Source organism: Pelmatolapia mariae, linkage group LG2 (genome assembly GCF_036321145.2).
Source record: "Pelmatolapia mariae isolate MD_Pm_ZW linkage group LG2, Pm_UMD_F_2, whole genome shotgun sequence".
In the NCBI taxonomy this organism is placed as follows: Eukaryota; Metazoa; Chordata; class Actinopteri; order Cichliformes; family Cichlidae; genus Pelmatolapia; species Pelmatolapia mariae.
Window position 1 is genome coordinate 3,251,103 of NC_086228.1, and position 21,426 is coordinate 3,272,528.

The 21,426-nt window shown below is 39.8% G+C and overlaps 1 protein-coding gene across 2 annotated transcripts in view; it reads right to left on the reverse strand.

The window, feature by feature from the left end:
- Positions 1-755: 755 nt before the first annotated feature.
- The window catches only part of gria1a (glutamate receptor, ionotropic, AMPA 1a), a 73,165-nt gene continuing 52,494 nt past the window's right edge, over positions 756-21,426 (reverse strand). Inside the window, exons 12-16 of one of the 2 annotated variants that reach the window (XM_063490357.1) lie at positions 18,257-18,455; positions 17,217-17,464; positions 14,211-14,325; positions 7,042-7,176; positions 756-5,169 (exon numbers count right to left, since the gene is read on the reverse strand). In XM_063490357.1, the coding sequence (XP_063346427.1) occupies positions 5,002-5,169; positions 7,042-7,176; positions 14,211-14,325; positions 17,217-17,464; positions 18,257-18,455 (865 nt within the window). In that variant the 3' untranslated portion in view covers positions 756-5,001. Of the gene's footprint in view, positions 5,170-6,886; positions 7,177-14,210; positions 14,326-17,216; positions 17,465-18,256; positions 18,456-21,426 lie in introns of both variants that reach the window. The other variant, XM_063490364.1, reaches the window with a different exon arrangement.

A 21,426-nucleotide genomic window follows, 5' to 3' on the forward strand; every position in this document is an offset into this window, starting at 1 on the left:
GCGAGCTTCCTGACTGAATTGAATTAATTCACATAACAACAGCTGAACAGGTTGGAGTACTACCGTGTGGGGCAGGAATGATAACAGCATAACGCAGGTACTTCATGTAAAAAAAATAACAAAGGTGCATGGAACAGAAAAGAAACACTATCTGACTGCTGGCCTAATAAACTGGGTTAATAAAAAAAGAGCTGTTATAGATTAAATGTCTACAATGGGAAAAATGACTGCCATGTCAGTTTTCACACAGAATGAACAGAATGCCATCACCGTTTTACATCCACTGATATATATACACACACACACACACACACACATACATATATGTATATGTATAGATAGATAGATATATATATGTGTGCGTCTTTGCTCTTTGGTAATGCATATGCACTTGCCTGTTTTTATACAGCAAATGATGCATATTACAAAATCCCAATTAATTCAAGTGAGTTGCACACTGAGTTGCTGCTTGATTAAGTGTCTGTACTCACTAATCTCTGTGACCCTGATTGTTTCTGTTCAGTTGTCTAGCAGCTTATGTAACACCGTCTTCCTTCGTCCGCTTTCAAATAAAACAGACTACCTCAGATTATTATTATTTTTTTGGATCAGTGCACTCCTTTCAGACCCGGGCAGCGCTTTATCCTTCTCTGCTTGTAATATCTAAAGTCATATACCATTTGCCTAAGGCACGGAGTGAGATTTATGACTCCAGTGGAAATAAAACTGAACAAATATCCATAGTTTATTCCTTTATTCAGTTACAAAAGCATGATGACTTCTTTCCAGGACACTTTGGTTAGAAAAAAAGAAGATTTCTCAAAAGTCTGACTCCTAACAGTGTTCTGTATTCTTTTATATTTATTTAGTTTAAAACTTTGAACCCATTTATTGAACTTTGAACTTTAAAACTCAATTTTAACATTTGTAGAGTTAAAAAAAAACATGACAGTGTTTCTGGTGATTAGATTCCAGTAGTAAAAGTACCATGAAAAAAAAAATATTCACATGGTGGTAGATTTTAAGCACTTCAAAAAAACCAAAAAAAACCAACAGGAGATTAAATTAAAATCAACTCTAAACTGGCTTTGAACAACAAAAAGCGTCTGCAGATTATTTAACATCAGTGTGTGGTTTACTTTTTTTTATAGCCTTCAAAGTGCCACCTAATTCTCCTTTACAATACAAACACTGAATGTCCCCTTTTTTAAAAAAAAAAACAAAAACTTTTTCATTTTGTTTAATTTTTTTTTTTTTTTTACAAATCCTGTTATGCCATATAAAACATTTTCCCAAGATAAAGCCTCCACAGAAGAGTGCTGTGCTGTCATAGTAATTAATACATCATCAGAAAAAAGAAGACGCATATGAAGGAGGAAAGAAAAAAGTATTCACACGGCAGGTAACTAATTCTGGTACACTGAGGCTTGATTTAAAGGAGAACAAACATTTTCACTGGGGAAGAGAAAAATCCTTTTATATACATAACAATATGGAGATATGTATGATTTTTGCTTGCCCACTTGTTTTATGAAGATATGGCGGAAAGAGAGGCTCTACATTAGATTTGGTACCCTTGAAAAAGGAAAAAAAAGGATACAAACTCAGGAATAAAAATAAAAGCACATCCATTTGTGGAAGCAGAGGATGAGTGCTGCCTTTGTACAGGCGCTTGGCTGTAAAATAAGAGGTCAGCTAGATTCTGCAGTACATAATCTAAAGCTGACCTCTGGCATCCAACAGCAGTGAAAATCCCATTTCAAGCGCTTCAACCTTCCAGTCACCTTAGACTAAAATCACCCCCTTGGACACTGTTAAAGACACGCAGATATCAAGCCAGTGGTGATGGTTGATGCATTTTAGGACTTCTCTTTTCAATGACTATAATTTTGACCCACTTTTAAAAAAAACTTTAATTTTTACCCACATTTCCCTCAACTTGCTTCATCTGCTTAAACTTCGGCATTTCCTATATTTACTTGAAAGCCTTTTAACAATTTGGGTATGTGAAATTGCTGTACTCTGCAGTGGAATATTTGTGGAGGTGGACTGAGGTGGAGTGATAGCTATGTAAGAGGAAAAGATGTTCATGCTGGCTGAAGGCACATAATGCATCCTTTACATAGCTCCAGGCTCTGATGTGTTATGAAAAAAAAAAAAACAAACTGTTAGTGATTTCTCTCCTGGCACATTTTTCAGCTGTACGACTACTCCATTTAAACAATCAGCTTGGCAATAGTCTATATATTTTTTTTAATTATTGTTGACAAATCCAATGAAAAGAACAAAACCAGCTATGATTACCAATCTTTCAAAACAAAAATGAACTAGTCAAAGTCTGATACTGTAACTTATTGCTCTGATACTACCTAAAAAAATATCAGTGAGTCACCTGACCCTGCTGAAATTTCATTTCCATACAACAAACCAGAATACTGCATATTTCCTTCACTTTATCCTGCACCTTTGCTGCACTAATACTGTAACATTCAGAGAAACTGGGACTGAATGCTTCAGAGAGGCTGGCAAAACACAAAATTCCTAAGGATGATCAAGGCATTACGCATTGGTCGCAAAATGTGCAAGCCTGGGGAGGAAAAAAAGGAAAAAGCTAAAGCACTGGACCCTATCCACTTATATGCTTTTGTGCATTTACTATAAGTGTGCAACATCAAATACATTTCTTATCACCATGTGTATGTTCTCAGTTTTTCTAAAATAACAGGTTCTCCCGCTATTTGCAGTCAGCATAGATAGAAATGATTGGTAGCACTATTTCTCTGTAAAGAAAATGCAGAGAGGGCTATCATAGAAAAAGTATAAAAAAAAAACGGACACGTGATTCCCCGTAGTTACTGGATAAGTGGGAAAGCCACATTATTAATGAATGAACTGCTTTAAGGATTATTTCCTAATAAACCTTGAAAAAATACATATAAATTAGGTTTTAATATGTGATGCACTTTGTGAAAAAAATTACAGCTGACTGTCATTTGTTGGTACATGGTTGGAGGCAATTCATTGGTTTGCATATATGAAAACTATTTTCATACATGAAAACAAATGTGTGCTGTTATTATAATTACTACTGTCACGAGAATATTCATGAACATCTTACTTGTGTGTAAAATGTTGGTTTGAGGACAGATGGGATTTAAGCAAAAGCTGTTTCGGCCCGTTGTGATTTATTGATGAACAGAGCCTCGTGAGAGTGACGGGGGTCAACACTGTCATCACGTTTTGATTAAAACATCTTCATACTGAAATATGTGACAACACATTTCTCCTGGTTATATAAAACAAATAAACTAGTACAGACAGCAGCAAAACACTTAAATTGTTCTAATGAAAAAAAAACGAAAGTGAAAATTGTTGGTATCCTCGCATCTCTGGAATTATTGTCAATAAACGAAAAAAATAAATTATAGAATCATGCCAGTGTTTCTCCTTTTCCCTCCTGTTACATCATCTTTCCGTTTTAAATCACAGAATTAGCTAAAGGTTTGTTTTCTGCCGTTGGCCACTTATTCATAGGAATATAAATTACCATAGTGTGTGACAAAATGGGCCCAAGAAATGCAAAGTGCATCACCGACGGTCGTTTTATGTTAAATGTACTGAAATGCTCTGGTATGGAATCTTACTTTAGGGCCTAAATGCCAAACCTAGGATGTCTGCCCTTTGTCACATCTGCCCTCTAATGTCCCAGGCCTGTCACTCTGATTCCTCGATACTTGATGTGATCTGAAAGGGAGAACTCGGGAGAGCCAAGCAGCGCAGTGATCATCATAACCTTGACTTCCAATAGCAATACTGACTCCAAATCTGTCAGTCACATCGAGTGTATCAATCGCACCCCCTCCTTGCTGTGCTGTGTGGGCTTTTTCGCTCAGTATTGAACAAAACACATCAATGCTGCGACAACTGTAGATAAACTCTAAATGTGTCTTCAAACAGACTGTCCAGTGTATCAGTGATTATGCTATGAATGTCACAACAGCAGAATACAGTGTAAGGTCACTCAGTATTGTACATACAGGATAATGTGTCATTGTGTCATCTCCATTCTCTTTTTCACGTAGGTTGAGGTGAGCATTTATGAATGTGCCCAATGATGATCAATGTAAGTACTCAAACTCAATCTGTGTACAATGTTCCGCATTTGAATGGTCATGTGGCACTAAGACAAGGCATGATGTGTTCAATGAGGTCTAGCAGCAATGCTTGTTTGTTGTAGCCTGGACAGTTTCTGATTTGAACATCATTAACCGTCATTGAAACACAAGTCAAATCAAAAATACGTGAGACGAACTAATCTGCGCTATCAATCTAGCGTAAACCACTATCTCACAAAAATTGGCTATGCTACTCTGAGCACTTAGTCCTTCAAAAATGGAGTATAAATGTAAGAGTGAAGGAAGGTGGGGACGTCCCGAAAACAACATCATATCATCGTAGCAGTCACAAGTGTCTGTCCTCCTCTACCACATCTGTGCAAAGACATGATCCATCAGCCATCGGAAAGCATCTAGGTAGTACAAGGTCAGCAGTGGAGGTGAAGATATTGCACAAGCAGACTAACGTCAACAGCTCCATCGAAATGGCACAGCGCAGGCGTCACACTGAAGAATAAAATTCTTTTTTTTTCCACATAAATGAACACGGTAAAAAAAAAAGTCCAAAAACACGCCCAGTTGACGACTTCTTTATTGCAGCACGTTTCCCTTCTTTTTTTCGATATCTATTTTTCAAACACCCACTTACTAAAAAAAAAGGAAAAAAAAGTTGCAATTCTCTGTTCATCATTTGCGAGGAGCGGTTTTTAAGAGTCCGTTTTGGCAGTAAGTTTTTGTTCAAGTTGGGAAAGCCGGGAGAATAGATGGGTCAAACCGGACAGCCATGGGTTTTGTTATGGTTTTTTTGAGGTTATTAGAGTCCTGTGCTCTTCTTCTTCTGCCCCACCCTGCCTATCCCCTCGCCGCCAGCACAGTAATATGATGTTCACATGCCGGAGGCACCCAGTCCCATGCTGGCGGTGTGGCTCATGCAGGGCAGTGTCTGAACGGTCTTGGGGAAGTCATGGGTGAGGATTCGTCCGTTCTCTCCGCCGCTCCCGTTGCCACTCATCCTGGTCAGGGTGGAGCAGCGCATGGCGTCGTTGATGGATTGCTGTTGGAAGCAAAAACATCGCAATTAGCCCACAGATCAGATTTTGGTGTATTTGTGCACACATGCGATATCTTGTAATCAAAACGGTGAATGCAACAGTTTGAGCTAGCAGCACACAGATAATGTCTGCAGAGAAGTTCGACTTTTTTCTAGTCTTTTTTTTACGTTAATACACGCACAAAAGAGTCTGCTGCATGTACGCATGTTCCTTTTTGAATGTTGTGTGGGCACGCCCAAAAAATCTGGAGCAAGTAAACTGTTAAACATTCCTTATCAGTTATATTTGCTGGTGTTAAAATTGGGGTACCAGACATTGTGCATCAAATGTCCCAATTTGTAGCAGGAGGAGCCGAGTGAAGGGTGGGCAGAGAGAAGGGAGCTGAGGCTTCACTCATTGGTTTAATAGCTTCATTCTCCAGTCTAGCGCAATAAAAGCCACTGGGCTCGAATGCTGACTTAATGATGTGTGATGCTTGTGTGTGTGCGTGCACGTGCCCACGCGTGCCACTTCGCTATCTGTCCGCATTCTATAGCTGATTAAATCGGGCAAAGCAAGTGCGATCTGGAGCGACCAGTAAGTGCTGGTAATTGGAGAATTACACCGGCCTCTAATTGGAACGGTGTTGTTGTTTCTTTCAAGTCAAACAGCATAAAGGCACCGCTGGACTAATAGGCTCCTCGCCATTCTCTTCAGCATACTGATCAGGTGGCCCCTTTGTGGGCTGATTAAAACATAAGAGATTTCATGTAGACGATCACTCCTCGCATTCGGCCTGCCTTTTTTTTTTTTGTTTACATGAAAACGATATCAGTGCGCCCCGGGGGGGCTTTGAAGCTGGAAGAATAAATCAGAGGCTGTTTGTTGTAAATTGATCCACGAAGCTGATAACTAACAGCTACTGAAGACGAAACCTCACATCTACCAGTAAAGTATAAAGCAACAAGTCCTGCATTTTAGATCTGTGAACATAACAGCAGTTTGAGTTAAGACTTTTCGAGGTCAAAGCAGTGATGGAAGACATGCGAGCCGCACCACGTCTGCCTTATGGTATACATATAAACGATGTTCACCACAATGGGGCCTGCGTTAGCGAGACAGTCAGCAAAAAGAGAAGAAGGAGTAGGGCAGAGAATTGCTCAGAGGGACAGAAGTAGATAGATGTACCACTGTGATTCAAATTGCCTTTATACCTGTGCTGTGGTAGATTTTTGTAATGGGTTAAGTAAGGGGTTTTAACAAAAGGCCTGTGAGGAACATTGTGCAGTGTGACATCGAAAAGCAACATGTGTACTTAACCACACAGTCAAGAAGGAAATATAAGTTAGAGAACAACATATAGTGACAAATAATCCATCTACATGTGACTTCAAAGGCAAAAACTAACTACATAAAAAAAATGCTACATGCTAACAATCCTGCCACATTAACACATGAAACTCTAAGCAACTGCTCTGAAAACTTACTTCTCGAACGTGACGAAACAGGCATAAGGGCAATTTTGGAATCAAGTGATTGAACAACACTGCAGGAGATCAGTGACATAAAGACTGAGCGAGGGAGCGGCAGAGGTAGAGAGAAGTACAGGAGAGCGTTTGCACTGGAAGCCGTGGGAGGCCCTACTGTGATCACGGTTAGATGGGCGGGGAGGGGGTGTGGAGGCAGATGTCATCATCATCATCATCATCATCATCATGGCTTGATCACAGCGTTTCCTACCCCGTGGCTGTGCTCTGCCCTTATATCTTAACAGTGTTGTTGGCGTACAGGCCGTAGCTCTGCAGCTCTGTGTAGGGGGCGCTAGCACCACTGTCTAAGGCTGAGCAGTGAAAGGCCTGAGCGGCTGAGGCAGCAGCAGCTCGCGCGGTGGACACCTTCATTCGGCGCGACTCGGTCCTGGACTTGTAGCAGAACTCCACCAGTGCCACCAGCATGGCCAGGCCTAGGCCTCCAATCAGGATGTAGAAGACTCCCGCCACATTGCTGAGGCTCAGAGCGCTGGTCTTGTCCTGGGGGAAGGAGGGCGGAGCCAAGTCATGAGGAGGCAATAGCGGCAGTAGTATATGACATATAATTGGACTCTTTCTCTCTCTCTCATTCTCTCTCTCTCTCTCTCACACACACACAGACAAATTTAGCTATAAACTAGTTTCACAGACAGAAATCATAAGTGAAACGACTCAAATGGAGTACATGTACAGCAAAATGACAAATATAGACAAAAATATTGAGCCACCGCTGACTTCTTTACAATATTCTTAGTAAAACTGGACAAATTGTGCAATAATTTATTGAAACTTGTGCAACCACACGTTGAAATACTATATATAAGATTTGCAGTGTGTTTGGTATCATTATCATGCTAAAAGAAAAAAAAGATGACATTGCACAGTGGAATATAATCTACTTTTCTTTTCTGCATGTCAAGATATTCCAAGGTTTTGAGAATCACTTTGCTGATTATTATAAATTAAAATTTTGTGCCTGTCAAACTGTGTTATATTTGACATTTTTTGTAGATTCGGGTAAAGAATTGGAAAGAAATTATGTGTTTTGGCTAAAGTAGTTCTTTGATAAGCTGACCGTTATATGTAGACAAAACATTGGTTCAACCCTGGACTTTGGTGTCTTTTTATGCTTGAATCATTCATAGATCACTGTTCAGCAGCTTCAGGAACTAGGAATAGATTGAAAATGAGTGAAAGAAAGGAACAAAAAAGCCTGAAGAACCACTGACCAGGAAATCTGAACAATAATCTTGTTGTTCTTGGAAATAAAATGTTAAGAAATGAGGGTGGCTCAATATTTTTTGCACAGTACTGTTTAACCCACACTAATCCAAACCAGTAGAAACCCACATTGTAAAGAAAATGCCTCAACTATTAAGGCACATGAAGACAAGGTAACATAAAAGTCAACAAGCTAAGACACACATAACCACACAACAAGAAAATAGCAGGGATAACAATATATTTCAGAGGCCTGGCTCACAAAGCAGTTTTTAACTTTGGATCTAACTTTGGCTTTCTTATCTTGGTGAACTTGGTGAGGAGACCTAAGAGGGGAGGGGGGAATCTTCTTATAAGATCCAAGCAGCAGCAGTAAATACTGCAAGTGTTAAAACGATAAGTGCAAAGGGCACAGAGTTATTCTGTGAAACTGGTTCAGTGACTTTGCCTTTCTGAGAAAGTTAACTCATAAATATTTGAAAGATCTTTGTGTGCGCGGTTACAAAACAGAGGCCCTTACAAAACGGGAGGTACTACAAAAAAAAAATGTTCGGCATGCGAAGGTAGGACTCAAAAGGCAGTTTGAAGGTACGATGAGTCAAAGTTAGAGAATGGTGTTCCAGTCAAAAGGCCCGAGTGAATTTATGTTGGCACAGACTGATACCCACTGCAGGCTCCAATGATTCATCAAAACATCCTTAAGCATGAATCGGGCTTAGGAACGCTCCCTCAACATTTGGCTCATTTTATCACCTGTCCCTATAAAAAGGATATCATGAATAATTTGTAGTGCAGCTAGTCTTCTCACAAAGCCAGTACTTCCGAAAGCCACAAACAAAATCTGCCGTTGCAAGTTAACTACAATGAAGAGCTTTTAGTGACTGCTTACATTTACATAACTTACTTCTTCTGTCGCGACAGGAACAGAAAATTTGAGGCTGAACTGTAACATCTGATGACACTATCATATACAGCAGACAAACTGAAAAAAGCCTTAATTTAAAAAAAAGAAATCAGACTTTACAGAGACATCATAATAAAACACTTTGAGATTATGCTCTGTCTTACACTAAGTTGGGATTTATTGTTGTCTTCATGAGAGAGGAAGGCAAAATTATTATTTCCCACAACAGACTTACATAGCACATTAAAATGTCAGCGATGATATTGAACCCTGTTTAATAACCCTACGCAAGTGTATATTCTTTTTTATAGTATTTCATACTCTACCTGCCTTCAAGTACCGTGTATCTCTAATTCACTTCCTGCCACTTTGTGTGAATGTCAAGCCAAATTTCACACTTTTATTAAATTGTAAGTGGCTGTTTGTGTGAAATCCTACCTCTTGCATGTGCTCTGTAACAAAGCTTTGCTGTTTATCCACTGTTTACTGGACTGAATTTAACTTTTAATTAATGTTAACCATATTAGAGGCTTTCTTTATATGGAGGCTAATATTCTGATTCTATTAAGGAAAAATCCAAATAAAGAAAAAGCTCAGAATAAGCAGGTGGAACTGATTACGCCTCTTCACAAACCAATCAGAAAGAAGAATTTCATCACGTAAAGTGTTCACTCTCAGTACTTTCTCGTTTTCTTTTCCTGCACACGTCCTCTGTTATGACATAAATGCACGAGAACCAAGAGTGGGGACGCAGCGGGTAGCTGATCAATCGTGTGCTACAATAAGATAGCCACTGAGGCATGTGTGACATTTTCATTTCTTCTGCATGTCACTCCGCTCTGATTAAGTGCACGTGCATCCTCGCGTAAACACCAGACCGTATTAAGTCACGTTCCGTTCCAGCATCTGACCCCAAATTTTCAATCAGAATAAAGATAGTGCGTGCATGACTACGTGCGACTCACTTTGTGTGGCAGGCCTCAGATAGCGTTTAACACTGACTTACATTTTACACAATGTGAAGTCAAAAACATACAAATGGCAGTTTTCTTTTTAAATGATTACTTTTTGTTGTGAGGAAATGGGTACAGGTAAACACACAAACACGCCCCATAACACATGCATTCATGCAACAACAGCACAAACAAGTTTTTAGTTTGACATTATTTCATATTATGGTTTGTTTATCTCTGCTGCAAGGGCCCCTAACGTTACATCTGTGTCTGCTGATAATATACAGAGGGTATTAATTATTAAGGCTTGAATCAGTGAACCTACCAAACTGATATTTTCTGTATATTAAATATTCTTTTTCATGAAATTATGTGGGGAATGTTTTTTGTCATTCAAATAGACACATGGAAAGTTGAGTGGTTTTTAGCAACTAAATAAAACTGAGGAATTCATTTGTTTGCTCAGATAAATTGACTTTAAACCAAAGTGCAAAACTGAGTATATAGTCTGTCCAAATATGTAGATATACTCTATAACAGGTGACGTGTGCCAAACTATGTGCTACGGAGGACTGAGTCTGCTGTTTTTTTCCCCAAACACACTAGACTAAATCTTGAATTTGTGTTCAGTCAGCTGAATTTGAAAGTCTTCCAAGTTATTAGTTTTGTTATATTAAAACTGGAAGAAAATTTTACCACTTACTCACTTACAGTAATACATACATACATAAAAAAAACCCTAATGACTAGCTAAAACCCCAATGACTCCACACAGTAAAAATCTGCTCGCAGACAGGAGTTAAAGTCTGAGTTTTTCAAGCAGACATTAAAGTGTAGTGAAATAAAAAGCTGAATAAGTACTACAAGTATGCTGTATAGAGATAATGCTAAATAATTAACACTGGACCATTCCAGGTTATTTTGTGGCCACAGAAAACAAATAAAGTGTGATGTGGTTAGTTAGAAATCCCTCTGGGTGCTACTTTGGAAAGAGCATGCTAGCTTAATTGCTGTTAGCTCTCGCTACATTGTTAGCATACAGATCTGAGAGCAGCATCAAACTAATTACTGAATTCAATCAACCAAAAAAAACTTGATCACTTAATTTAAGTACATATGTGCATATATTACAATAAAGGCTTTTAATTAGTCTGTTATATGTATGGTGGCAAGGTGGTGCAGTGGCTAACCTCAAATGTAACTCCTTGTAACTATTGTGATTTTGTTTGTAACATGCTCCTTGTAGACTGAGCTCTTCATGGCACATAGTTTGACACTTCTGCATAAACTACCAATAGAACTGTCGGTACAAGCAATGGGAGAGTTCAGTGGGCCACATAGAGGCACATAAAGAGGTATCTGAAGTAATGCGCTAAAGCTTTTCTGTTGGGAGAAACTCCTTTTTTTTCTTTTTCTTTTTTTTTTACAGTAGATAACAAAATTCTAATGCATGCAAGTGCAGTGGGCAGACTTGATACAACTCCGGGTTAATATGAATTGACATGGCATCCATATATGCATACCTTGCATTAAAAGCGTTATGCCAGGATTATTATAAAGGCTAATATATAAAGGCAAAGGCCAATAGCTCATGTTTCATCTTTCTCACTTCATGCCCTTTTGTGTTTCTCATTCCTTTCGACAGAAAAGATTTATGTTCAAAAAGCCTGCTTGAGTAATTCATATTTGATCTACTGCACAAATATAGTGTTATCCTAACACTTTGTGTGTGTAGATTTGTTTGCAGGATTGGACAAACCGTTTTATAAGGATTCCTTCTACCCAGATCCAAATGTTTAACAATTAATTTTAACAGTCCTTGCTAATCCACCACACATTGTTTATTTACACACTGGGAATGAACAATAAATCTCTGACAACACAATCTCATCAGAGGGAAGAAATAAACAGCAGAGTACCACCAGAGTACTGGCCCAATTATAAGACAGTGTTTCTGGTAAGTACATTTTTCAAAGTGGTGGTGGTGGGGGGGTCATTTCACATTTGATGATTTACTTTTTGTAATCAAAACAGCAGATGTTTTTTTTCTTTGAATAATGGAAGTGTCGATGCACTTGCACAGTAAGCTGTATTGAGTTCATTTGCTTTGGTGCTGCTGAGAAAGCGAGATTGAAATTATCCCTCGGCATATATCTGCTAGTATTGATCAACACCCCAGCCGGCCTGTTTCAAAGTGAAAATATGTACATTTTGAAACAAACAAAAATAAACTCATTTCTCCCTTGGTAATCAAATGCGTTTTTATGCAATAAACAAAACTTTTGATCAATTCAGTAAACTTAGTAGCAAGACCACAAGGTGGTCTCTGATGGCAGTCTGGGGATCCTATAAGAGCTGTCAGTTTAATTATCATAAAATGATGACTGTTGTAAAACTAGTCCAAACAGGAATTCATAAAATATTTATAAAAGTATTGGGCCACACCTCTTAATCTTTGAAATCACCTGTTCTCAGTACCTTTGCAACAGGTGTATAAAATCAAGTACCTAGCCATGCAGTGTGGTACTGTAATAGGAGACCACTGTTGCAATAAGTCCATTCATGAAATCTTATCCCTCCTAGATCCACAACTGTAATGTAACTGTAATTAACATCAGCACAAACGCTGTGTGCCAGGAGCTTCATGGTATGGGTTTCCAGCTCATGGAGGCCCAGTACTTTTGTCTGTATAGTGTAGCTAATGAATTTTCATATGGTCTAAAAAAGATCTGATCAGTTAATGCACATAAAATGAAGTCATCTTGTCCTCCTGGACACACCTTTACATTAACATTTACATCATGTTTTTTTTTAAATGGAGCAAAAGTCTAATAGATAATGCTGTGAACCAATGTTAATGACTCACACTGCAGACTTTATGACCCTTTTGTGACATTAAAATTACCATGCCATTTCCCTGCCATTCATATATGTGCACAGGCTTACTTTAAATAGTACAATCTTTCTTTGCTGGCAAAGGTTAATGTTAATGTTAGAGTAGAAGTGGATTGGACAGGCGGTCAAGTGGTGCCTCTTTTGATCACGGCCAGCCCATAAAGACATTGTTAGATATTATTAAACTACAAATGTAACAGTTTAGCTGGAAGAAAATGAATGGATGGACAGATGTAACAATCTCTTCGCTGTGTACTTACATAGTAGCAAAGTGTTTAGAATTCATTCTCCAGAGTGAAAGCTGAAGTAGTTAAACTTTAGAAAAAGTGGCTTTCATTCACTGTGATTTGTGCATTTTTATTGGTTTCCTATTAATTTAAAATTAAAGTAATTAAATCCAAATATTTTGTTTCTGTAGAGAGATTGCAATAACAATTCTTTCAGACTGAACTGAGATTTATTATATTCTTCTTTAAAGGTAATGATGCATGGAAAAACATTGATATGAAAATTTTGTTTGTCTATTTTAATGCATTTTTCAACCATAAACAGGTGAGAGTTATCCTTATTCTTATATTTGGGCCAATACAGTAGAGCTGCCAGAGCCACATGGGGAGTGCTGCTAAGTGCAGCGCACTTTGGGCTGGTCTAGTATTAAAAGGAGGGTTGTGCTGCGAGGTGCTGTGAGGTGCCAGGTTCAGGTTGGAGACTAACCTTTCTTCCGGAGTCCTTGCTGCCACACTCCCCTTTATCGTACCACCATTTGTTTTTCAGTTTGTCTAAGACGGCTTGCTCATTGAGCTTCAACACCGCTAGGTTTACTGGGATTCTTCCAACCATAAGGGAATAACATAAATAACATATTATACCATGTTATTTTATGTTATTAATTCAGAGACATAAAGAGCAGCAAATAGATACACATGCCTGGATTTGCTTGTTGGCAAAAAAAAAACAAAACAAAAGAAAAATGTCACAAAAACCACACCCACGTGCACACAAATATATTGCAGAAACATCATTAGAAACATCAGTCAAAGTGATATGAATTAATACTCCATCTAGCTCGGTTGGTTTGCTCCCTAAGGCAGTAGATGTGTATTACTATATCACTTTGGGTAACCGGCATACTGCTTGCACTCACTTATGCCACAAGGCTTTCTTAATTTGATCTTTTCCTATTTGAAGTCAACCATGTTGTACAGCTAAACCTATAGTCCCAGAATGGATGCGTGGGAGCCACAACACGAGGAACCTTGACGTTTTAATTAGCACTGATCAATTTTAAATCAGTGCTATTTTGTTTGAGCAGGGAGACATGATGCAAAAATTCCCCTCTCTATGGATTTCAAATTCATCCCCTGCCGGCCAAGCAATCACCCCCCTCAGTCCTTTCCCTTTGCTCTTCCCCACACCACACAGAGAGATTAAGTGTTGCTGGAGTGGTGGTGCAGCGCGGGCCTGCCGGTTACCCCCCTCTTCCCCTTCCCCCACTTCCCACCCCACCTCCCACTCTCAGTGGTGGTGGGTTTACCCGCAGGGTTTATCAAACTGGCTCTGACCTTGGAGTCCCCGCCCCCGCTGCCGCACTCTCCCTTGTCGTACCACCACTTGTTTTTCAATTTGTCCAAGAGGCCCTGCTCGTTCAGTTTTAACACTGCCAGGTTTACTGGGTTTCTTGAAAATAATATAAAACGATAACCATTAGGAGACACTCTATGGGACAGATATAAAGAGATCGTATGGTGGTGGTGGTAGTGATAATGACAATGCTGACTTAGAATTGGAAGCACTCCTGCGTTTGGCTACTGGTATGAAGCAGGAGCGCTGGCTTTAGGATGCATGTGTTAGTCGCATACCTGCAATGGAGCTTAAACACTGAGTGCCAATACAGTTGGGTTTCACCAAGGAGGGGCTTGCCTCAGAGAGAGGCAGAGCAAACACTATAAATGGAGATGCTTTTGGATGTGGAAGTCTGACTACAGATGGTAATTTCCTTTCAGCTGCACCAGCATACAAATTGCTATGGCAACTAACCTATCAATATTCAAGCCATAACAGCATTCTTGTGAATAGAAGCTGATGCTGATTAATTTATAAATAACAGCAGAAACGAATTCCAGCAGAGGCTTCGACGGTTTTAACTGCTACGATCACTTTCACGATAGCTTTATTTCTCTAACTGGCTGAAAAAGACGTTGCCTGACCAACTGCAGACACATCACCCAAAGCACCTCCCCATGGGTAGCTCTGTCTCTCTCTGGTCACTGTGTATTTCCTATAGCTGCAAGTTTGAGGACAAAGACTATCCATCCACAAATCACAAGAATGCCAGAATCTGCAATCAGAATTTGCATATAAAAGTAAAGATTACAGCCTTTACGTGATTGCCTTTTTTTTTCCCGCTCAAATCAGCACCAATTCTTCTGCACAGGAACAATTTAGTTTGGTGGCATCCTGCCTTTCTCATCACTGAACACAGAAGAGTCTCTACCCCCAACCTGGAGGACATCACACAGCTGTAGGGAAGACAGTTTTTTTTTGGAGCTGGTAAAACCTCTAAATTCTTTCTTAGCCCGGCAGACTCAGACAAAAAAAGAAAGAAGTCACGAGAAGAAGTACATGTGGACATGGATGTTGTGGAGAGCCATGGTTTGGTTGGTTCAGCGTGAGCAGATGTCAGGGAGGTTACTGAATGTTAGCGGGATGGTGCAGACTGTTGGGCTGACCCTGAAGATTGTATATGTCAGAAATGAAGATCAGAATTTACACAGAACGTCAGAGCAATCGACAAGAAAGTGATCTCCGAAGACATTCCTGCAAAATGAAGAGTTATTTTAGGTTTTTTTTTCAAAAGTTCTGTTTTCAATCAGGCCTGCAATGCAATATTAGCGCTATCAGCACTATTAGTCTCATTTACTGCGTAGAAAAGAAATCTTGACTTATGCAAAAATCTAAAAAGAATGACAGTATATAAATGTCTAATTAGGAACTTCTATTGGAACGGGTATCAGTTCTGTAGTTCTGTACAGATACTCTATCAAATTTAAACACGATGAGAAAAAAAGAGTCAGATTAATGCTTCTCTAATATCCAGTCGTCCGTGCAAACTGATTCATTATCAATATATTGCAGGTGCGATTGGACTCAGCTCCTTGAATTCATGGGTAACTCATTCATGTCCCATTCCGGATGAGCTGAATACATTTGAAATTTCCTCCTTAAAACCCCCCAAAAACCTGAGTCATTCTAATTGCCATGCTTTAATACCACTCATGCAATCGCCAATGTTTGTTATCTGTAAATGGAACTCCATATCAGATATCTGTGACCACAATGACAACTTGGGAATAAGGTACATCGCTTGGTTAATAATTAACACAAAGAGAGCGAGATCAAACGGGGGCCACCCTTAGCTGTTCACAGCTCTGTCCCACTGCTATGTTGTGTTCTGGGCCAATCCCGACTACGTGACTCTGAAGCAGATTTATATCAACCTCTTGTCTTATCGTTCATGCAGCATTAAACTTCATTTGCGGAATCTAATTTGTATGAAATTTTAAAAAGGAGCATCTGATCGAGGCTTTGGAAGCAGTTCTACTCAGCATTCTGACCTCTGGCTGTCAACCAAGGAGGAAACCCATATGAATCCGCAGCGAGTTTGAATAAAATCTTCCCATATGGCTCCTTTCATTAAAATGAATGAGGCCTATTAGAAATAGATTAAAAGCTTCAGATGCCACCAGCTTCTCCACTCTCTCTGTAGTTGCGGGAGAAATATAAATGGGAAGTTGGTTAAGGTGTTAATGTAATGTGAAATGACAGCTGTTGCTCTTGGACATCGATGGCAGGAGTAAATCCGGGATGAATTATCCTTCATTATGTCAATTATCACATTAAATGTTGCAAAATACAAATTCCACTCTGCTGACTTCACATTCAAGGTGTGAGCTCTGGCTTAAGTGGTAAAGCAGCTATACGGGATGTGATTCTTTAAGTTGTAAAATTGCTTTAGGGGCTCTGATTTTTATGATTGGCACGTTTTTTGCGTGTGTGCTTGTGTTTAAGGGGGATGATTTGAAGAATATAAAGTTTGAAATATAATTGGAAGGCAGCAAGGAAGCAAAGTGCTCCTTAAAGAGGATAAGAGATCTCATCGTCCTGCTTTATACTTCTGCTAGTGCTCACAAGTCAGCTGGGAATAATCTAGCTGTGTACGTAGATGTGCAGACACAAATAAAGATGATCAGAATTGAAAATGGGAGGGATCGAGCTGTAAATGCCAGTGCAATATGTGCAAAAAGTTGGATGATGACTGTGACAATAATGAGATGCCTTCTATATCTGATCAGAGCATTTAATATTTATAAGTTAATCTGGTAATGTGTGCACAAAGCATTCAGAATGCATGAAATGGCACCAAAAAAATCAACCTAAGCACATAAATATGTTCATAAATGAGCAAATACAGACCTCCAAATAAACAGGTGAGGGGTAACGCTCATGCACAGGCACCAATAAAAGCACATGAAGGCTTTTATCCAACCACTGCAGTGGCAAAGGTTTACCTGAGATGGGAGCCCTTTGGTGTGGCAATTCCATAACCTTTGGAGTCCAGGTTGCCTCCCACCTTCATAGTGTCACAGGGTTTCCTCTGCTCTATGTACTCATTCATAGTGGACTCCAGCAGGTAGGCATATTTGCCCTTGGACTTCCTGACTCTCATGACACCCTCGTCTGTCGTTTTGACAAACACAGACGGGTCGGCCGCCTTCATGTAAGACCACATCTTCTCAAACACGGCGATCTTAGACCTCTGACAGCCAGAAATGTTAATAAGAAAAGGGATGGAAGTACAGGGAAAGGGACTGTCAGTATATAAATACTTTATTATCTATCTTTAGAGTGTTAAAGGTAAATGTTAAAATCCCTGAAAATGTCAGGACTTTACTCCCAATTTAACTATTTATGCTCTTTTCATCCAACCCAATATCACGACAAAATGTGTAACAGACACGCAGGTCCACCGTGTCCATTTCACATTTTGCCTCTCCAAAACATGAAATGGACACACACGCAGACATTGCTGCACTACCAGCACAGGGAGATATTTAATTTCAAGCCAATGTGAAAATAATCACGGGAAAGCGTTTAAACAGACATTAGTAACACATTTACATGTATGTACACATTAGCTGCCTAGCTTAATCGTTTCCGGTGATTAAGGACTCTGGAATGCCCTTCATACAGTTTTTTTTCTCACTACCGACTTTGTGCCTTTAAATATATTATCCCCCTCTGCTGGTAAGGCGAATTCTGCATGCAGTAATGCAACTTGGGCATGCGTGTACATTTCACGTTTTAGTGAGGCAAAGCTTGAAATGGACACAGTGGACCGGCGTGTCTGTTACACGTTTTGCCGTGATACTGTGTTGTTTCGTCAGTAGTTACTCACCATTAGATTGCTGGCAGAGTCCACAGCTGTGTTTTTGTGATTCTACATTTACTGTGCTCTTATAACACTTTAAAATAACTTTATACTTCCCAAATGCCGCTAGCTCACAATGAAAATGTTTAAACCCAGGGTGTGCCAGGTTTTGTTCCTCACCCTGAAGAATTCTTTGGTGGAGCCAGCATCCAGCGTTCCATATGCAATCTCTGTCTGCTTGGCGAGATCCTCGGCACTCTCTATAGGAGACACCATCCTCTCCACAGTCAGGAAAGCAGCCAGATTCGCAGTATAGGATGAGATGATGATGAGAGTGAAGAACCACCAGACGCCTCCGACAATGCGGCCTGACAGAGAGCTAAAAAGAGAAGGACAGGATGTTGTTAGTCTGTCAAAAATAGGTATGCAAAAGATGCTGTTCACACATATCTTTCACAGACAGAGCCAATTCTGCATTAAGGTGGGGGAGAAATAAATAGGTGGCATCCATCTTTCTCTTTATGGAAAATTCTGCACGCAATCAAGAAGAGCTATCTAAAAGAACCCGGTGATGTTCGCACCATTCAAATGATCCACATTACATCACACTCACTGTATCATTCCTCTTTCCACTAGGCTTGGAGATCATACCCCGGTCTGCTAAGGAAAGATAACCAGCTCCACAAAGGCCCACTCAGCTTTCTCCCTGCCAAATTAATCTCACTTTAAGAAAGTCGCCAATATGGTTTATGCCATACACATTAATTGTTGGGGATTAAGAGGCAGACAAGAACACTTAGCCACTGCTCTAATTGCACTTCCAATAAAAAAAAGAAGAAGAAAGAAGCCAAATTCAAATGCCTGCACTGTGCAGTTCGTTTCCTTGTATCTCTTCACCTCAAGAGAACCCAGTTTGAACAGCAACAGCAAAAATCATGTTGCATTACATATCAGACCCCCTCCCAAAAAATCACTGAGGCACAGGGTGGCAGAGCTTACGCAGTGAAAATGACACAAATCTGAAACAAAAAATAAAAGGCTTTCGTGATTCACCTTTGTACCCACGACTCAAATGGAGCATGAACATGAAGGCAAGATTAAGTATGGAGGGAAAAAAGAGACAGAGAGAGAAGCCGAAACGTAATCATTTAAGATGCTTTTCAGATGACGGGCAGATGATGAAAGAGCAGCCATGGAGCGAGCCGAGAGCAAACAGAACGGTTGCAGAGCCTTTGAAAACTCAGTCGGGAGAATGCATGGCTGTCTCTCTCTCTCTCTGGGTGTGTGTTTTGACTTGTTCACTGCTCACTGCTCATATGGGTGTAGGTGAGGTTAAACTTTGACTGCACAGTGAAATCATGTGCACGCAGCATGTGTGTTGTGTGATGCAGGGTTTTATATATATATATATATATATATATACATACACACACACTTGTATCTAGGTGAGTTGGGGACAAGAATAACCCCCTCTCAACCTGAGGCAATGGTTCTCAGACAGAAAAGGGCGGATTGCTCGCTCAGGGTTGCTGCCTTCAAGTGAAAGGGTTCAAGTATGCCAGGGTCTTATTCATGAGGTAAAGAGTGGCGTGGAAGACTGACAGATTGCTGCAGTGTCTGCAGCGATGCAGATGTGATGCTATCCCGGTCTGTCCTGATGGGGAGAAAGCTGAGCATGAAGGCAAAGCTGTCCATTTACCGGCTGATCTATTTTCCTACCCTCACTTGTGGCCACAGGGTGTGGGTAGTGACCCAAAGAATTATGGATACAAGAAAGCAATGAGCTTCCTCTGAAGGGTATCTGGGCTTATCCTTCGAGAAAAGGTGAGGAATGTGGTCATTCATGAGGGGCTCAAAATAGAGAGCTGCAGTTCCTCCACATTGAAAGCAGCTGGCTGATGTGCTTGCATGGAGCTGTTTTAGACATGTCCGACTGTGAGGAAATTTTGGGATATATCTAGGTACAGCTTACGGATGCCTCAGTGTCACCCTAGAAGAGCTAATGGAGGTGGAAGAGAGAGGTCTGGGTATTTATGCTCAAACTGCTGCTACCAAATAAGCAGGAGAAAATGGAAGTGATGATGGATTCCTATTTTTATGATTTACAGATATGTCAACACACTCATATATTTAACATACACAATACACACAAATATTGAGATGCAGATATATAACTTTCTGCACATCTGCAAATAATTCTCCTACAATAATATGCTAAGGTTCTTCAGGTGATATTCATAGAAGTGAACAACCCTTTTGTCATTTATACATTAGTCAAGAAGCAAGCCAGCCAGCATCCATACATCACATTATGGTTACTGAAGTGTCTGTATGATTCCTATAAGATCTTTTTGAATTTTCACAAGAAATGTTTACTTAATTTTTTTTTATTAAGCCTTCTAGAAAGCTCAAATGTTGCCATTGTATGAAATATATTGCTTAGAAAAAAGAGAAGCAGGGGTGTCAAACAGAAGCCAGAATCAGTAGAAGTCTGTTTCTGATTGTTTGGTCAGAGACATTCACAGCAGTGGCCTACTGGAGGTCATTTTGTGGCTCCAGTAGTGCTCATCCTGTTCCTCCTTGCATGAAGGAGCAGATACCAGTTCTTGCTGATTTATTAATAACCATCTACAGCCCAGTCCAGCTCTCATGGATTAACTTGATGTCTCCTGGAATCTGGCAATGCCATGTATTGATTGTGCCATCCTGGAAGCATTTGACTACCTATGCTACCTCTGTGGGCTTCAGGTATCACCTCAGTAGTGACACTGACACTAGCCAAATGCAAAACTAGTGAAAAAACAGTGAGAAAAGATGAGGAGGGGGAAAAATGTCAGTGTCCTCCACCTGTAAATCATTCCTGTTTTGGGGGTTGTCTCATTGTTGCCCCTCTAGTGCACCTGTTGTTAATTTCATCAACACCAAAGCAGCTTAAACTGATTAACAGCCCCCTCTGATACTTAACTGACCAGATCAATATCCCTGAAGTCTAACTAAATAGGGGTTTTATCTCGAGCAATGTATTACTATTTATTATTTGTATAGGTTAAAAAGACAGATCAGTACAGTCTAAAAAATTAATTGATAAAACAAGAAAGTACAAATCTCAAATAAGCCCGCTAACAAATATATTCAAGATCTAATATTCCACCAATATGTTCCCAATCAGCCGTTTTCTTTAAAATAAATGAAAGCTCTAGATTATGGTTTGCCGGGATCCACCGTATACCTATAAAACTGGCCATCTGCTATTATTCGTGACAACATAGAGATAACGAGCATAAAGAGCAGAAATGATGAGAATAATGTTCAAGAATTTCAGAGTCCTTGTAGAAATAAGTTATTTTCAA